At 37.0% G+C, this 17,075-nt stretch overlaps 1 protein-coding gene across 1 annotated transcript; it reads left to right on the plus strand.

The window, feature by feature from the left end:
- Positions 1 to 1,595: 1,595 nt before the first annotated feature.
- pgfa (placental growth factor a) lies at positions 1,596 to 16,117 on the plus strand. The gene is made up of 7 exons (XM_056445413.1): positions 1,596 to 1,862; positions 8,502 to 8,535; positions 8,738 to 8,934; positions 10,304 to 10,383; positions 10,554 to 10,583; positions 11,952 to 12,029; positions 15,626 to 16,117. The coding sequence occupies exons 1-6, from the start codon at positions 1,755 to 1,757 to the stop codon at positions 12,010 to 12,012; spliced, it is 510 nt and encodes a 169-aa protein (XP_056301388.1). The 5' UTR covers positions 1,596 to 1,754; the 3' UTR covers positions 12,013 to 12,029; positions 15,626 to 16,117.
- Positions 16,118 to 17,075: the final 958 nt, after the last annotated feature.

Here is a 17,075-nt window from a genome sequence, read left to right on the forward strand (position 1 = left end):
CTTGTTTCTATAACCAATAGCTCATTTCTATTTGGTAAAGTAACCAAAGTACGGCTAATCAGAAATTATTTTTATTTTTCTATCGACTGTGTGGCTTAATGGTCAGCAAGTCTGACTTGTAACACTAAGGTTGGCTGCCAGGTGTGGTTCCCCCACCTCTCAGCAGGTCAGTTGTGCTCAGTGTTTGTACTCTTAGTAGTGAGTTTATTTTATTATTATTTTTTTAACTACACTGAGCTGAACTTAAACACTACAAACTGAACTACACTGTTCCAATTTACTATGACCTTTTTATGTGAAGCTGCATTGATACACTCTACATTGTAAAAGCACTATACAAAAAGGTGACTTGAATCAGATGTCTTTAATAGCCACAGTAAGGCACCAAATCCCTAAGTGAGGTGAGCTGCTGCTTAGGGCTCTAGGGGACCCTGATAAATGCCAAAAAGCCTGCATTAATCATAGCTAGTGCCAGATGGAATCTGACTTTTTTTTTTTTTTTTTTTTTTTTTTTTTTTTTTTCCATGAGCTGTTTGGGTATTACTACTTCTGAGGATCAATAATTGCATATACCCTCGGTATACTCTTATTTTCCTGATTAAACCTCCCTAATTTTAATGTTTTATTTTAAATTAATGTATATGTGTGTAAATGTATATACCTTTTTTTTTTTTTTTTTTTTTTTTTTTTTTTTTTCTTTGTGTACCCTGAAGGGATCTGTTCCTGAGCTGCCCTAAAATTAAAATCATTAAATAGGATTAGACTATTAGCATCTCCATTTTAAAACAAACATTTGTTTAATTTTTTTCTTTTTAAATTGGTAGTTTTCCCCAAAAAAAATAAACTGTCATCTACTTGACCTTTACTTGTTCCAAACCGGTTTGTCTTTTTCCTCCTGTTGAACACAAAAGATATTTTGAAGAAAGCTGGAAACCTGTAACCATTAACAACATTGACATGGTATTTATTTTTCCTTTTATTGTGGAAGTTGATAGTAACCAGTAACTGATGTAAAAAAAAAATTATATATATATATATATATATATAGCTAATGAATCAAAGAAACATTGACTTGTATCGTTTCTTTGCCTACTTTCATATAAAATTGGGGTTGGGTGTAATAGTACACCTTTTTTTTTTTTTTTTTAGGACTACACCGCTGATACAGACATTAACATGTTTTGATTTCAGCTTCAAAATTAATAGCATGGGCTTTTTAATCTCGTGTTAAAGTCCTAGCTAAGGATAAGAGGGGAGTGGTTTAGTGTATTGTGTCTAAAACAAACATCAACAGATGCTGAAGCAGATGATCATACTTTGATTGAAGATTACCAAAAACATTTATTTTCCCAGTGAATTAACTTGCACTATTAATTGCTCACCAAACGAATAACATTGTGCACCAGCAAAATAAACATAGTACATTTTGATTTCACACGAATTTTATAAGTTAGGCTAACTATTTATGCGACAGATTTGGCATTATGACACACAAAGCCAACAATGCACAGCCTTTGTAAAATATAAAAGGAAAGCGAGTGACTCATGAAGCACATGTCAGCCCTATTAGTGAAGCCCCAGAGATGACCTGATTATGCGGCATACCCATGCAGTGTGCCCTACTGAGGGCACTCGCTGGCTCCCTGCGCGCAATCACCTGGTGCTGAAAAGTTTCTGCGGGATTATTTGGACACCTGTGGTGGTGTGCTGAAGCTGTGGTGGTTGTGCCGGAGTATGCGGCAGTGGACCGCGGGATGTTCGGATGCCCGGCCCGGCTCCGGTGGATCCTCCTGCCGCTCGACATGAAGATTTCGGTCGGTGTGTCGCTGCTCGCGTTTCTGCTTTACCTTCCGCTTATACAGGTAAGCAAACTAGTGTTTATACCTAAATTAATTATCCCTCAGTAGTGTTTACACTGCAGTTAGTCAAGTTAATGTCATAAAATAAACGATAAACTAATCGTTAGCTAACTTCCAGTGTGAGAAGCTAGGCGCATTTGGTTTCCATAGTTACAAACTGAAGTAGGTTAACGTAACTGTTCTGCTCACATTAAATGGTGATGATCTTGTAAAGTGTTGTAGTTCATCTGATTTATTATTTATAAAATGTGTGTGTGTATATGTATATATATGTGTATATGTATATATATATATATATATATATATATATATATATATATATATATATATATATATATATATATATATATATATATATATATATATATACATATACACGTGTATATGTTTAATTTTATATATAAATTCTCTAATTAAAGGGGCAGTTCACCAAAAATGTAAATTCTGACATCATTTAGTCATTTTGATCCACACTTGGTTGATTTTCTTCCTTTGTTGAACACAAAAGAAAGATTTCTCAAAGAATGCTGGAAAAGAAAAAGAAACAGACAATAACTTCTATAGTATAGAGTTCTAGTAGTTTTGTTCCTATATGGATGTTAATTTTCCCAGCATTTATTGTATTTTATTCATATTTATTAACTAAAGTGGGTTAGCACAACTGTTCTGCTCAGATTAAATGATAGTTCATGTAATTCTTGTTTATATACTAAATTATATGTTTTTAATTCTATAGGAAACATAAAATAGCAAATTGTAAAAGTTCACCCAAAAATGTAGATTATGATCATTCTGAGTTCCTTAATTCTTTTGAACGGAAGATATATTGATGAATGCTGGACAAATAGACACATCTTTAGCTCATATGTTCTTCAGAATATAGTTTTGGGTTTAATAGAGGATAGACACTCATAAAAGTTCAGAATTACTTGAGTGTGAGTAAATGATGAGAAAATCTTCATTTTTTTGGATGAACTGTCACTTTTAAAAGCTGATTATTGATTGAATTTCATAAGCAGAAATTACATCAGAGTGGTTAAATTCACTATAAACAATGACAGGGTTGCTTAAAGTTGCTTAAGTTAACCAATGTGTTATTTTTAACTTGCATTCATCTTGAATTGTGTTGCTTAAAAAGGTTAGCTAAAATGTTGTTAACTTAGTTTAATGAGTTCTGAGAACCTACAAAAACAGAGAGCCATCATTTTAAAACACTTTCAGAAATAGATGTGTTTTGCAAATGTAGTCATCAATACTTGTTATAAAAACAACATGATTTCTAAGAAAATAGTTTTGGCAATTTCCAAAAATGGTTTAATAAACAAAAATCTTGTTTGTTGCAAATAATTTCTTCAAAATAATTATATATAGACCAGTTACTAACCTACATCACACGGGTTCCCGGCTGCAAAAAAAGACAGGCTGCAATAGGAAACATGTGGTGTTGTGCGGCAGGACGCCAAATTCGAAAGCCAAAAAATAGAAAACTTTTACCGTACACCACACTGCTTTAATGCCAATGGCAGACGTCTTTAGCTAAAAGGGAGCTGAATGGAGTGAGGAGCTAATTATAAATGCTGGACTCTGCTGTTCTCATGTTATATCAGGTAAGCTCACGCTATGCTGAATCAGACACATCACTGGTTTATGATTGCAGCAATGATTTCAGCAAAAACAGTTACATATGGTGAATTAACCTGCGCACACTCAATGCTCACTCCCTATATTGTTTACCTCTGCACTTTGAATATTCGGTCTAAATATGAACATGAAATATGATGTCATTCCCTTGCTGTAATTTCTAGCGCTCCCGGGGTTTTTTTCTGCAACCACCTGCGCGCGCATCCTGAATGTTTACACACATGCTAATTCATCTATAGCTGTAAGTGAAACCGTTTTTGACATTGATTGTGTGTTTATATGTGGTAGTTCTGAGGAAAAGTAGATTTAATGAAATAACAGTGGGATATGAGGTCATAATTGAGATTTCAGCAGTTCAGTCAGGGTGATCTTCAGATCTGAGGCCTGTCATTTATTATCTGACAGATCTGGACATGCTTTCCTTCAGGTCCTGTGCTCAGCAGGCTCATTTGGCTCAGTGTCGGTGTCTGTATGTGTTTTTGTGTGTGTGTGAATGCACGCATTTGAGTGTGTGTGTTTGTGTGCATATGACAGTGTGTGTGTGCATGTGTTTGTGTGCACATTTGAGTGTGTTTATGTGCATATAACTGTGTGTGCATGTGTGTGTGCATATTTGAGTATGTTTGTGTACATACGTCTATGTGTGTGTTTGTGTGCTTATGACTGTGTGTGTGCGCATTGAGTGTTTGTGTATATGACTGTGTATGTGTGGGCATTTGAGAGTGTTTGTGTGCTATAACTGTGTGTGTGTGTGTGTGTATGTGTGTGGGGGCATATTGGTGTATGTTTGTGTGTGTACATATGATGATGTGTGCATATGACTGCATGTCGGCATTTGATTGTGTTTGTGTGCATATAACTGTGTGTGTGTGCGTGTGCATATTGGTGTATGTTTGTGTGTGCATTTGACAGTGTGTGCATATATCTGTGTGTGTGTGCATATGACCGTGTGTGCATGTATGTATGTGTGTGTTTGTATGCTTATGACTGTGTGTGCATATGAGTATGCTTGTGTTTGTGTGCATATGACTGTGTATGTGTGTATTTTAGTCTGTGTGTGTGTGCGCGCATTTGAGTATGTTTGTGTGCAAATGCCTTTGTGCGCATTTGAGTGTGTGTGTGCATATAACTGTGTGTGTGCGTGCATATGACGGTGTGGGCATGTTTGTGTGCTTATGACTGCGTGTGTGTGGGCATTTGAGTGTGTTTGTGTGTATATAACTGTGTGTGTGTGTGTGTGTGTGTGTGTGTGTGTGTGAAAATTACAGTGTGTGCATATTTGTGTGTGTGTGTGGGTGGGTGCTTATGACTCTGTGTGTGTGTGTGTGTGTGTGTGTGTGTGCGCGCATATGACGGTGTGTGCATGTTTGTGTGCTTATGACTGTGTATGTTTGCGTTTGACTGTGTGTGTGTGCACATTTGAGTTTGTTTGTGTGCATATGGCTGTGTGTGTGTGTGTGCACACATATGACGGTGTGTGCATGTTTGTGTGCTTATGACTGCGTATGTGTGCGTTTGAGTGTGTGTGTGTGTGTGCGCGCATTTGAGTATGTTTGTGTGCATATGGCTGTGTGCACATTTGAGTATGTGTTTGTGAATATAACTGTGTGTGTGCGTGCATTTGAGTGTGTTTGTGTGCATATAACTGTGTGTGTGTGTGTGTTTGCATATCGGTGTATGTTTGTGTGTGTGCATATGATGGTGTATGAGCATTTGAGTGTGTGTGTTTGTGTGAATTTGAGTGATTGTGTGGGTGTGGTTGTGTGTGAAATATTAAAAGTGTGTGTGTGTGTGTGTGTGTTTCTGCTCTGGTGTCTGCAGGGCTAGTAAAGAGACAGAATTCCGTGTGTGTGTGTGTTTCTGCTTTGGTTTGTGAAAGGCTGATGAAGAGACGGGTGTTTCCATGAGTGTGAGGTAACACACAGCTAGTTTCTGGAGCTTAATGAGTGGACTTCATGAAGTGATAAGGGCCGCTACTGGAGACCAACAGTCATAAATCTCATGTTCATGCAAGAGTTATTGGTCATACTGCAGGATCAGAGTGACATACAGCAGTGTGTGAGGCCTGTTATGAGCATCAGTGTCTGAGACTGAGAGGGATTAGACTTGTATGAGTGTGTGCGTGTTTGTGTATGTGAGAATGTGTGTGTGTGTGAGTATGTGTGTGAGTGATTTTGTTTGTGCATGTGAGTGTTTGTGCCTGTGTGTTTTTGGTGTTTCTGATTGTGTGCATAAATGTTGGTGTGTATGTGTGTGTACCATACATATGTGTGTAAACACTTGTGTGTGAGTGTATGTATGTGTGTGTGCGTGCATTTTTGAGTGTCTGTGTGTGCATACGTTTGTGTGTGTGTGAGTGGATCAGTGGTGCTGCTGCACGTCTCCTGGCTGTAGTGAATGTGTGGCTCCTCATGTAGATCTGAGGGCCCGTGTGCCCTAATTGCCGTCCAGCTTGAGAGTGTGTGTGTGTGTGTTCGGCTCAGTGCTCAAACACAGAGCTGCGCTGCTCTCCGGTCCGGGCCTCGACTCTCTGCACAGTAAACAGAAATAAACGTGCTGCTTTCAGAGATGCTGCGGGTTCAGACCTGTTGCCGTGGTGACAGACCCAGTTTTACACTCTGAGGCTGTGGACAGAACAGAGAACTGATTTAAAGCAGAACTGTGCTTGTAGATGGTGCTCGTTTTTACATTGTTTCTGAATGGAAATGACCCAGGCTTCTCCAAAAAGATAATAATAGATATTTACACTAGATGTCGCCTACCCTGCTGTTGTCTATTGGAAGGAACGTGTCAATAGAGCCGCCATTTTAGTACAGGGTAGCGCTCCTTTGAAATGAATGTGGGACCAAGCTGCAGTGGAGGACTGTGGCCATCCAGAGCCAGAGATACACACACATATACACACATATCTATGATCAGGAGTTTCCCGCTGGTCAGTATGCTAATGTTTTATTAAATTAGCAATGTTATAATTGTACATCACTTTTCTACATGATCACACGGGCATTACTGACAAAGAGTGTGTGTCTGTGTGCATGGTACTGTATTATCCTCCCCTGTTAAATTTGGTCTAATCCGTGTCCTGAACCCCCCCCACCCCTCTCTCTCCTCCTTTCACTGCTCATTCTAATGGAGGGAGCGATTCGTTTGTGAATGAATCTCCGTTATGAACGACTCGTTCTCTTAAGCGACTATAAGTTTCTGGCAGCGCTGCGTCTCATCATATTTCAGAACATTGCTGATTTTATTCAACTAAACTAGCATAAGCCGAGTGTTTAGTGTAAGTTAGTGCTACTTTCCTTATAGTCAGTGCAGTAGTGACTGTATTATCGTCAATAACGTGACCTGTTTAACAGTTTATCACATACAAAAATTTATAAAAAGACGAAATCTCCTCTATGAAGTGTTCTGCCTTTTGCTTTGTTCTCTTTGTTTGCTTGTTTCTTCACCCGTACACAGAGCTGAAGTCCTGCATCTTCACACTGGCTTTAGTCTTGGCTAGTGCAGCTGAATGACTTCTGTCCTGGGAGCCCTGTACAAGTGTGGTGCTACTGAAGCATGCTCAGGGTCCATATGCGATATCTAGTGTATATATATATATGAAAAATTATAAGACCATGTACAAGAGGCATAATTGTAGAAAAAATATTTCTCAGCTTTTATTTACATTTGAAAAAAAAAATTAGGTCAGACTTTGCCAGGGCTATGAATAATTTGGGCTATATATATATATATATATATATATATATATATATATATATATATATATATATAGATAGATAGATAGATAGATAGATAGATAGATAGATAGATAGATAGATAGATAGATAGATAGATAGATAGATAGATGAGCAATATCATTGTTACATGATTGTCACATGATATGGCTGTATATCAGCACGGGTGGAAGGCGTGGGTTGGTTCGAGGCTGCATACCTTAGTGTCCCACCAGTGTCCCACCATATCGCACTTCTACTCAAGTGATATTCTGTTTATACAACAGTTTGACACCATAATCGTGTATATAAAAATGAAAATTAAACAGAGTCTCAAATCCTTTTGTATGAGGAACTACTTTCTTCCACCATTCATTCACATCTGCAGCTGCCGTCAGAACAGCAGACACCACTGCTCACTCACAACTGTCACTGTATAGCTAGTGTCTGAATGATTCTCTAGCGTAATGTCTAAAGTGAAGACAAAACAGCTGATTTTGCTCACATTTTAAGATTATAAGGCTTAACAGCATGAAATGTCGTCAGTCTACAGAGGTTTCCCAGTATTTCTCTGTTGAAATCAGGAGATCACAATAATTAACCCTGACAAAGCCAAAGCAAAACAAACACTAGCAGATTACTATGGTATAAATACAGCACTACAACATACACAAGTGGGACATCGACTTGGAATGTCACTTACCCCCCCTATAATGATCTGTTCAGCTGTAGTCTGAAATACTAAAAGAGAACACTGTGTTTTCCCCCCCTAAGGACGTATGTGGTCTCTGTCGCCATCTTGTGGCCATCGATCATCAATCTCTGCTCTGCTTAATCTCTGAAATTATATCTAAAATAAGCGCTTTCCTTATAAATAAGCTGCATAGATGCAATCTAAACAGCTACATTCTTGCCTGAAAAAGCATTAAAAGTACATTATGTTGTACAACAGCAGCAATATTTGTCAGACTGTAGAGAGTTTATTGATCAGCTTGTAACTCTGTGTGGGCGGAGTATTACACAAGGGTGAAGAGGTGTTCAAGTGCTGTTATTGCAGAATAGCACATGGCTATCAGCCAATCAGATTTAAGAGCCAGACAGAACTGTTGTGTGTGTGTGTGTGTATATATACATATATATATATATATATATATATATATATATATATATATATATATATATATATATATATATATATATATATATATATATATATATATATATATGGTTGAGCTTTATTTCTTATTGTAGACCATGAGTTTTTAACACTTATTATTTTTTACAGGTTTTTACCATACTGGGCAATTCCCAATCCAAAGGTAAAATTTTATATTTTTTTATTATTAAATTTATATTTACGCTACACCTCTGCTGAATGCTTGATTCCCTCACCTACAACTGTCAGACAGACAGACACACACATGAATAACATGTGTTTTCTGTGTGTGCATGCATTTCTGCGTGTGTGTGTGTGTGTGTGTGTGTGTGTGTGTGTGTGTGTGTGTGTGTGTGTGTGTGCAGTGCTTCTGTTTGAGGAGGCTTGGGCCCGCAGTCAGTGCCGCTGTCTGGAGCAGATGGTGTACGTGGAGCAGGAGTATCCCGGCGCAGTGGAGCACATCTACAGTCCTGGCTGTGTCCCGCTGCTGCGCTGCTCCGGCTGCTGCAACGATGAAAAACTAGCATGCTACCCCGTCAGCACGAGCAACATCTCCATACAGGCAGGACTGCGCTATAACACACACTACACTACTGACATTCTCATATATATATATATATATAGGCGACGCAGTGGCGCAGTAGGTAGTGCTGTTGCCTCACAGCAAGAAGGTCACTGGTTCGAGCCTCGGCTGGGTCGTTTCTGTGTGGAGTTTGCATGTTCTCCCTGCAATCGCGTAGGTTTCCTCCACAGTACAAAGACATGCGGTACAGGTGAATTGAGTAGGCTAAATTGTCCATAGTGAATGTGTGTGAATCAGTGTGTATGGATGTTTCCCAGAGATGGGTTGCGGTAACATGTGCTGGATAAGTTGGCGGTTCATTCAGCTGTGACGACCCTTGTTTAATAGAGGGACTAAGCCCAAAATAAAATGAATGAATGAATATATATGAATGAATATATATATATATATATATATAATGGTGTGTGTAACAGAGTTGACGAGTAACAGGGCTGACGGCAACATAGTTGGCAAGTAACAAAGTTGACGGTCACAGAGTTGGCGAGTAACAGGGGTGGCGAGTAACAGGGTTGGCGGGTAACAGGGGTGGCGGGTAACAGGGGTGGCGAGAAACAGGGGTGGCGAGAAACAGGGGTGGCGAGAAACAGGGGTGGCGAGTAACAGAGTTGATGAGTAACTGAGCTGACGGGTAGCAGAGCTGGCAGTGACAGAGTTGGCGAGTAACAGAGTTGGCGGGTAACAGAGTTGGCGGGTAACAGGGGTGGCGGGTAACAGGGGTGGCGGGTAACAGGGGTGGCGGGTAACAGGGGTGGCGGGTAACAGGGGTGGCGGGTAACAGGGGTGGCGGGTAACAGGGGTGGCGAGTAACAGGGGTGGCGAGTAACGGGTGGTGAGAAACAGGGGTGGCGAGAAACAGGGGTGGCGAGTAACAGGGGTGGCGAGTAACAGGGGTGGCGAGTAACAGAGTTGACAGTAACAGAGTTGGTGCGTAGCAGGGTTGGCGGGTAACAGAGTTGGCGGGTAACAGAGTTGGCGGGTAACAGAGTTGGCGGGAAACAGGGGTGGCGAGTAACAGAGTTGATGAGTAACTGAGCTGATGGGTAGCAGAGCTGGCAGTGACAGAGTTGGCGGGTAACAGAGTTGGCGAGTAACAGAGTTGGCGAGTAACAGAGTTGATGAGTAACAGAGTAACATTTATGAACTAGCTGACATTAATACTGACATTAATTATTTCCTAACTAAATCTGTGTCTCCCTCATGTTTAAATGGACATTTTTTATTCCTGCTTTGTACTGTCAGCTGAAACATGATGAGAGGGTGGGGTATGCAGTAGCCTCTCCTGTTTAAAAAAACTAATGTAAAGAAATGTAAAATGCTGTCCTCATGTTATATCTTTGTGCTGTTTCAGCTGCTGAGGATCACTCCAGCAGAGCGGCGCAGAGATTATGTGCTTCTGTCCTTTCAGGAGCACCAGAGCTGTGAGTGCAGGTACAGTAACACACTTACTATAGTACAGTAACACATTTACCACACTTATCATAGTACAGTACCCCAAACACCCCTACAATACCACAGTACATACTCACTGTATCACAGAAGCACACACACACTTACAGCTGCAGCTGCTTTACACTGATCTCACCTGTGTTCACATTCAGGCCCAGAAAACACCAGCAGAGGCACCAGCAGTGAGTACTCACCCATTCCTTCACTCATCCATCCACTCATCCATCCATCCACTCATCCATCCATTCACTCATCTATGCATTCACTCATCTATTCATTTCAGCATGAAACACCAGTTACACTGCTCTTTTCCCTATCCTGATGTGTAGTTGTGCTTATATAGCATCCATCCATTCGCTTATTCATCCATCCATTCGCTTATTCATTCATTCATTCATTCATTCATCCATCTATCCATTGACTCGTCCATTCATTCATTTATTCACTTATCCATTCACTCATCCATCCGTCCACTCACCCATTCTTTTATCCATCTATCCAACTTTCGATTGTTCATCTATTCACACATTAATTTACTAATTGATTTAATTAATCCATGCATCTATCTATCCATTTATTCTATAAATTCACTCACCCATTGACTCATTTATTTATCCAGCCATACATAGACTCATCCATTCACATGGATGAGTGAATGGATGGATGAATGGATAGTTGGATGAGTGAATATTCACTCATTCATTCATCTTTCCATCTATCTATTCAGTCATCCATTTACTCATCTACCCATACATTCACCCATTCATTCTATTATTAGTTCATTCATCTATCCATCCTTTCCATTCATTAATTTATCCATCCACTCAGCCATCTATCAATTCAGTCATAGATTCACTGATTCATCCATTCACTCATTCATTAATCTATTTATTTGTTAATCAGTTCATTCACATATTCATTCAATCACAGTCACCCTTTCACTTATTCGTCTATCCATTTATCCATTCACTCTATTCATCTATCAATTCTTTCCATACAATCATTTATCCATTCAGTCATACATTCACTCATTCATTAACCTATTTGTTAATCAATTCATTCACATATTCATTCAATCATAGTCACCCTTTCACTCATCCATTCACTCGTTCATCTGTCCATTTATCCATCCATTCACCCATCTATCCACTTATCCATTCATCCATCCATTCTATCCATTCTTTCCCTCTATTTATTCATCCATCCACTCAACCGTCTATCCATTCACTCATCCATTCTAATTTATTAATCTATTTATTTATTAATTCATCTATTCACTCATTAATTTACTCATCCATTCACTCTTTTATTTATCCATTGACTCATTCATTCACCTTATTCATTAATTCATCTTATCCATTCATTCTTTCTATTCACTCATCCATCCATTCATTCTATTCACTCATCCATCCATCCATCCATCCATCCATCCATTCATCCATTCATTCATTCATTCATTCATTCATTCATTCATTCACTCTTGCTAAATATAAAGTGCAAATATAAACAACTCTATTTATGTCTCTAATGATTTTTTCCTGATGTTTCAGCAAAAGGAGACGGAAGGGGAAACACAGAAGGAGGAGAAGAGGCTGGAAGATCAGAGACTGAGATGCTGCTGGAGTCAGGTGACACTCTACTATACAAGTACTGTAAATCTACTGTACAACTGCTGCCCTCTGCTGTACAAACACACATTAGCACTTATAGTCAAGTCAAAGTCAGCATTATTGTCAAATCTGCCACATGTACAGACATGCAGAGAAATAAAATGATAATACTCTCAGTCTCTGTGTGTATACAGATTATGCAAAAACACTACAGGACAAATGTAAATATACAGATAAATATCAGTAGCAGGTATAAATCGAAATGTCATATAATATCAAATAAACCCTCTGCACCGATACAACACAATCACCTACAGTTCAGTACCACACAAACACATTCATCCATTCACTCATCCATTTATTTATCCATTCATTCATTAACTCATTCATCATTTATTCAATTCATTTATTTACTCATCCATTCACTCATTCATACATTCATCCATTCACTCATCCATTTATTTATCCATTCATTCATTAACTCATTCATCATTTATTCAATTCATTTATTTACTCATCCATTCACCCATTCATACATTCATCCATTCACTCATCCATTTATTTGTCCATTCATTCATTAACTCATTCATCATTTATTCAATTCATTTATTTACTCATCCATTCACTCATTCATACATTCATCCATTCACTCATCCATTTATTTATCCATTCATTCATTAACTCATTCATCCATCCATTCATTTATTTTTCCGTTCATTCATTCATTAATCTATTACCTCATCCATTTATCCATCCATCCATCCATCCATTCGTCTATTCAGTCATCCATCCATTCATCCACCCATTTACTTATCATTCATCCATTTATTCACCCATTCATTTATCCATCCATCATTCATCCATTCATTTATCCATCTATTCACTCATTCATTTGTTCATCTATTTATTAATTAATTCATTTAATTTGTTCATTTACTCATCTATTCACACATCCATACATTCATCTATTTACTCTTCCATCCATCTATTCACTCTTCATCCATTCATCTATTCACTCATCCATTCATCCATCCATCCATTCATTAATACGTTTATTCACTCATCCATTCATTCATTTACTCATTCATTCATTCACTCATCCATTTATTTATCCATTCATACATTTGTCCATATATTTTTCCATTCATTCATTAATCTATTACCTCATCCATTCATTCATCCATCCATCTATCCATCTATTCACTTATCCATCCATTCATCCACCCATTTTCTCATTCATTCATCCATTCACTCATCCATACATTTATCCATCCATCATTCATCTATCCATCTATTCACTCATTAATTTATTCATCTATTTATTAATCCATCTATTACATTTGTTCATTTACTCATCCATTCATTCATCCATCCATTCACTCATCCATACATTCATCTATTTACTCTTCCATTCATTCATCTATTCAGTCATCCTTTCATTTATCCATCCATCCATTCATTAATCCATCTATTCACTCACCCATTCATTCATGTACTCATTCATCCATTCACTCATCCTTACGTTGACACATTTATTCATTCATCTATTCATCAATTCATTAATTTAATCATCCATTTATTCATCCATACATTCATCCATTTATTCATCCATTCATTTATCCATCCATTCATTATTAATTCAAATATTACCTCATCCATCCATTCATTCAATTATTCATTAATTTATTCACTCATCCACCCATTCATTCATCCATTTACTCTTTCATTTATTTATTCAATCACTCGTCCATCGATTCATCCATTCACCCATCTATCTATTCACTCATCCATTTGTTCATCTATTCATTCGTCCATCCATTCATTAATCCATATGTTCACTTATCCATTTATTTATTTATTCATTTACTCATTTATGCATTCATTCATCATTTATTCACTTATCCATGCATTGTCATCCATTTACTCATTCATGGATTTACTCATTCATTCATCCTATTAGTCATCAATACATTCATACATCCATTTGCTCATTAATCCATCTATTACCTCATTCATTTACCCATTTAGTCATCCATCCATTCATTCATTTACTCCATTCATTCATTCATTCATCCATTGATTCGCTTCCATACATTCATCGATTCATGCATTTATTTACTCATTTATTCATTTTATTAGTCATTCATTCATTAATCCATCTATTAGATCATTCATTCATCCATTTACTCATCCATCCATTAATTCATTCACTTATCCATTCATTTATTCAACTATTCACTCATTCATAATAATCATTCATCAATTTACTCATTCATTTACTCATCCATTCATTAATTGATTGATCTAATTACGTTTCCATGCATTCATTTACTCATCTAGTCATTCTGTTAGTCATTCATTCATATATCCATTCATTTATTCATTTATTCACTCATCCAGTTAACTCACACATAATATTCATTCATCAATAAATTCAATCATCCATTCATTAATCCATCCATCTATTCACTCGTTTCTATACATTCATCAATTCATGCATTCATTTACTCATCCATTCATTCTATTAGTCATTTATTCATTAATCCAACTATTAACTCATTCATTCATCCATTTACTCATCCATAGATTCATTTACTCATCCTACTATTAACTCATACATAATATCCATTCATCCATTTATTCATTCATTCATTTACTCATCCATTCATTAATCCATCCATCTATTCACTCGTTTCTATACATTCATCAATTCATGCATTCATTTACTCATCCATTCATTCTATTAGTCATTTATTCATTAATCCAACTATTAACTCATTCATTCATCCATTTACTCATCCATAGATTCATTTACTCATCCTACTATTAACTCATACATAATATCCATTCATCCATTTATTCATTCATTCATTTACTCATCCATTCATTAAGTAATCAATCTATTCACTCGTTTCCATACTCATTATTCAATTATGCATATTACTCATTCATTCTTTCTATTACTCATCCATCCATCCATCTTTTCATCCATTCATTCATTACTTCCATTGTATGAAGAATACGTAATCATGGAATCTGACAGTCTAATTGCGAGTATTTAAAGTTATTTACTCAGATTACAGCAGTGCTTGTAATTAGTTTACAACAATATGCATTATTACACAGCAGATGAACACCAATAACTCAACACTTTCTCTCATTTTGACCAGTGTCTTTTACAAATCTCTGCATCATAATGAATGCTTAAAGTGGAAGAGAAGCAGTCAGTCATGTTTACATTATTTTGGTAAATCGGTTTCCACTCTAAAGCCAGTGAATGTAAATATATACTGTGTGTGTGTGTGTGTGTGTGTGTGTATAAACACAATTAATGTATGCAGTTTGGAGAAAATGGCATGTTTTACTGTAGGTTTTAGAGTTAGGCAGCACTGGGGAGCATTATCTGTAATGATAATTGTAGATAAATAGATCTTATATTTTGTTTCTTGTATTCTCGTTTAATTTAAGCACTTTAAATAACCACTGTGTATGAAATGTGCTTCATAAATAAACTTGTCTTGCCTTTTACTTTCATTAAAGTGGAAATAAACTCACAAATATAATGTAATCTTTAAGAATAACTCCAGCTTAATCTGCTCTTATATTCCTGTCAGCCTCTTCATCATCATCATCATCTTCATCTTCGTCATCGCAAGCAGCATTTCTGGACACATTAGAGTGGACATGTGATGAATTACACTGAATATAATGTGGATCAGACACATCTTTTCCCAGACACTGAGAAAGATCAGTGCAATAATACAAACAACCTTCCAGACTGCAGCAGACAGGCCAACAGATGGAAAATACTCTTATAATAAAGCTGTTTTAAAGCGACAGTTCACCCAAAAAGCAGAATTCTGTCCTCATTTTTGTCCACATTTGAGTTTTTTCTGTCTGTTGAAGTGCTATTGACTTCCATAATGTTTGTTTTTCCTACTATGGAAGTCAATGGTTACAGGTTTCCAGCATTCTTCAAAATATCTTCTTTTGTGTTCAACAGAATAAATAAGCACTCGAGGGAGAGTAAATAGTGAGTAAACTGTATTTGTTTTGGGTGAACTGTCCCTTGAGCAAACAGTTCTACTATGCAGTGAATGTTTATCATTCTGTGTGTCTTAATATATTTAAATAAAACAATAAACTCACATTATCACAGAGGTGTTTGATTACTTACTCATCAGTGAGTTCTTAATGTTATATTAGTTTTAATCAGTACAGATCAGGCTTATACAAGGTATTTTTATGATATAATAAGAGTTATACAGAACCATTTTACAATCAAATAAATACAGATATCTTATTTACATACACTAAGTGTTTTTTAAGCAGCGGAGATGTCTTAAGAGCTTTACAATTTACAGTTTAATTTACATTTGGTTTTATAAATGTGATACTTTCCAAATAGCATAATAACATTAAGGGGGTCACAGTGGCGCAGTGGGTAGCACGATCACCTCACAGCAAGGTCTCTGGTTCAAGTCCCGGCTAAATCAGTTGGTGTTTCTGTGTGGAGTTTGCATGTTCTCCCCATGTTGGTGTGGGTTTCCTCTGGGTGCTTCGGGTTCCTCCACAGTCCAAACACATGCGCTATAGGGGAATTAAATAAGCCATTGTGTATGTGTGAGAATGCAAGAGTGTATGGGTGTTTCCCAGTGCTGCATTGCAGCTGAAAGGGCATCCGCTGTGTAAAACATATGCTGGATAAGTTGGCGATTCATTCCGCTGTGGCAACCCCTGATTAATAAAGGGACTAAGCCGAAAAGGAAATGAATGAATGAATAATAACATTAGTTATACATGTCCATGTATATATAGTCCAGACCTCACAATCCATATAATGAGTTATTTTAAAAAGGATACATTATAGTTGAGTGTAATTACAGCAGAGAACTGAATTAGGAATAGTTTTAGACTTCTTACAAAAACAACACAAGAACATAGACATAATTTAATGTATAATCTTTAAATATAATGTATATATGTGAGAACTATTCATTAAACTTACTAATAAAATAATATCAATGTAATGCGGGTTACATGAGGTCATATCAGTGTTACATA

Source organism: Danio aesculapii, chromosome 20, assembly GCF_903798145.1.
Source record: "Danio aesculapii chromosome 20, fDanAes4.1, whole genome shotgun sequence".
NCBI classification, from domain to species: domain Eukaryota; kingdom Metazoa; phylum Chordata; class Actinopteri; order Cypriniformes; family Danionidae; genus Danio; species Danio aesculapii.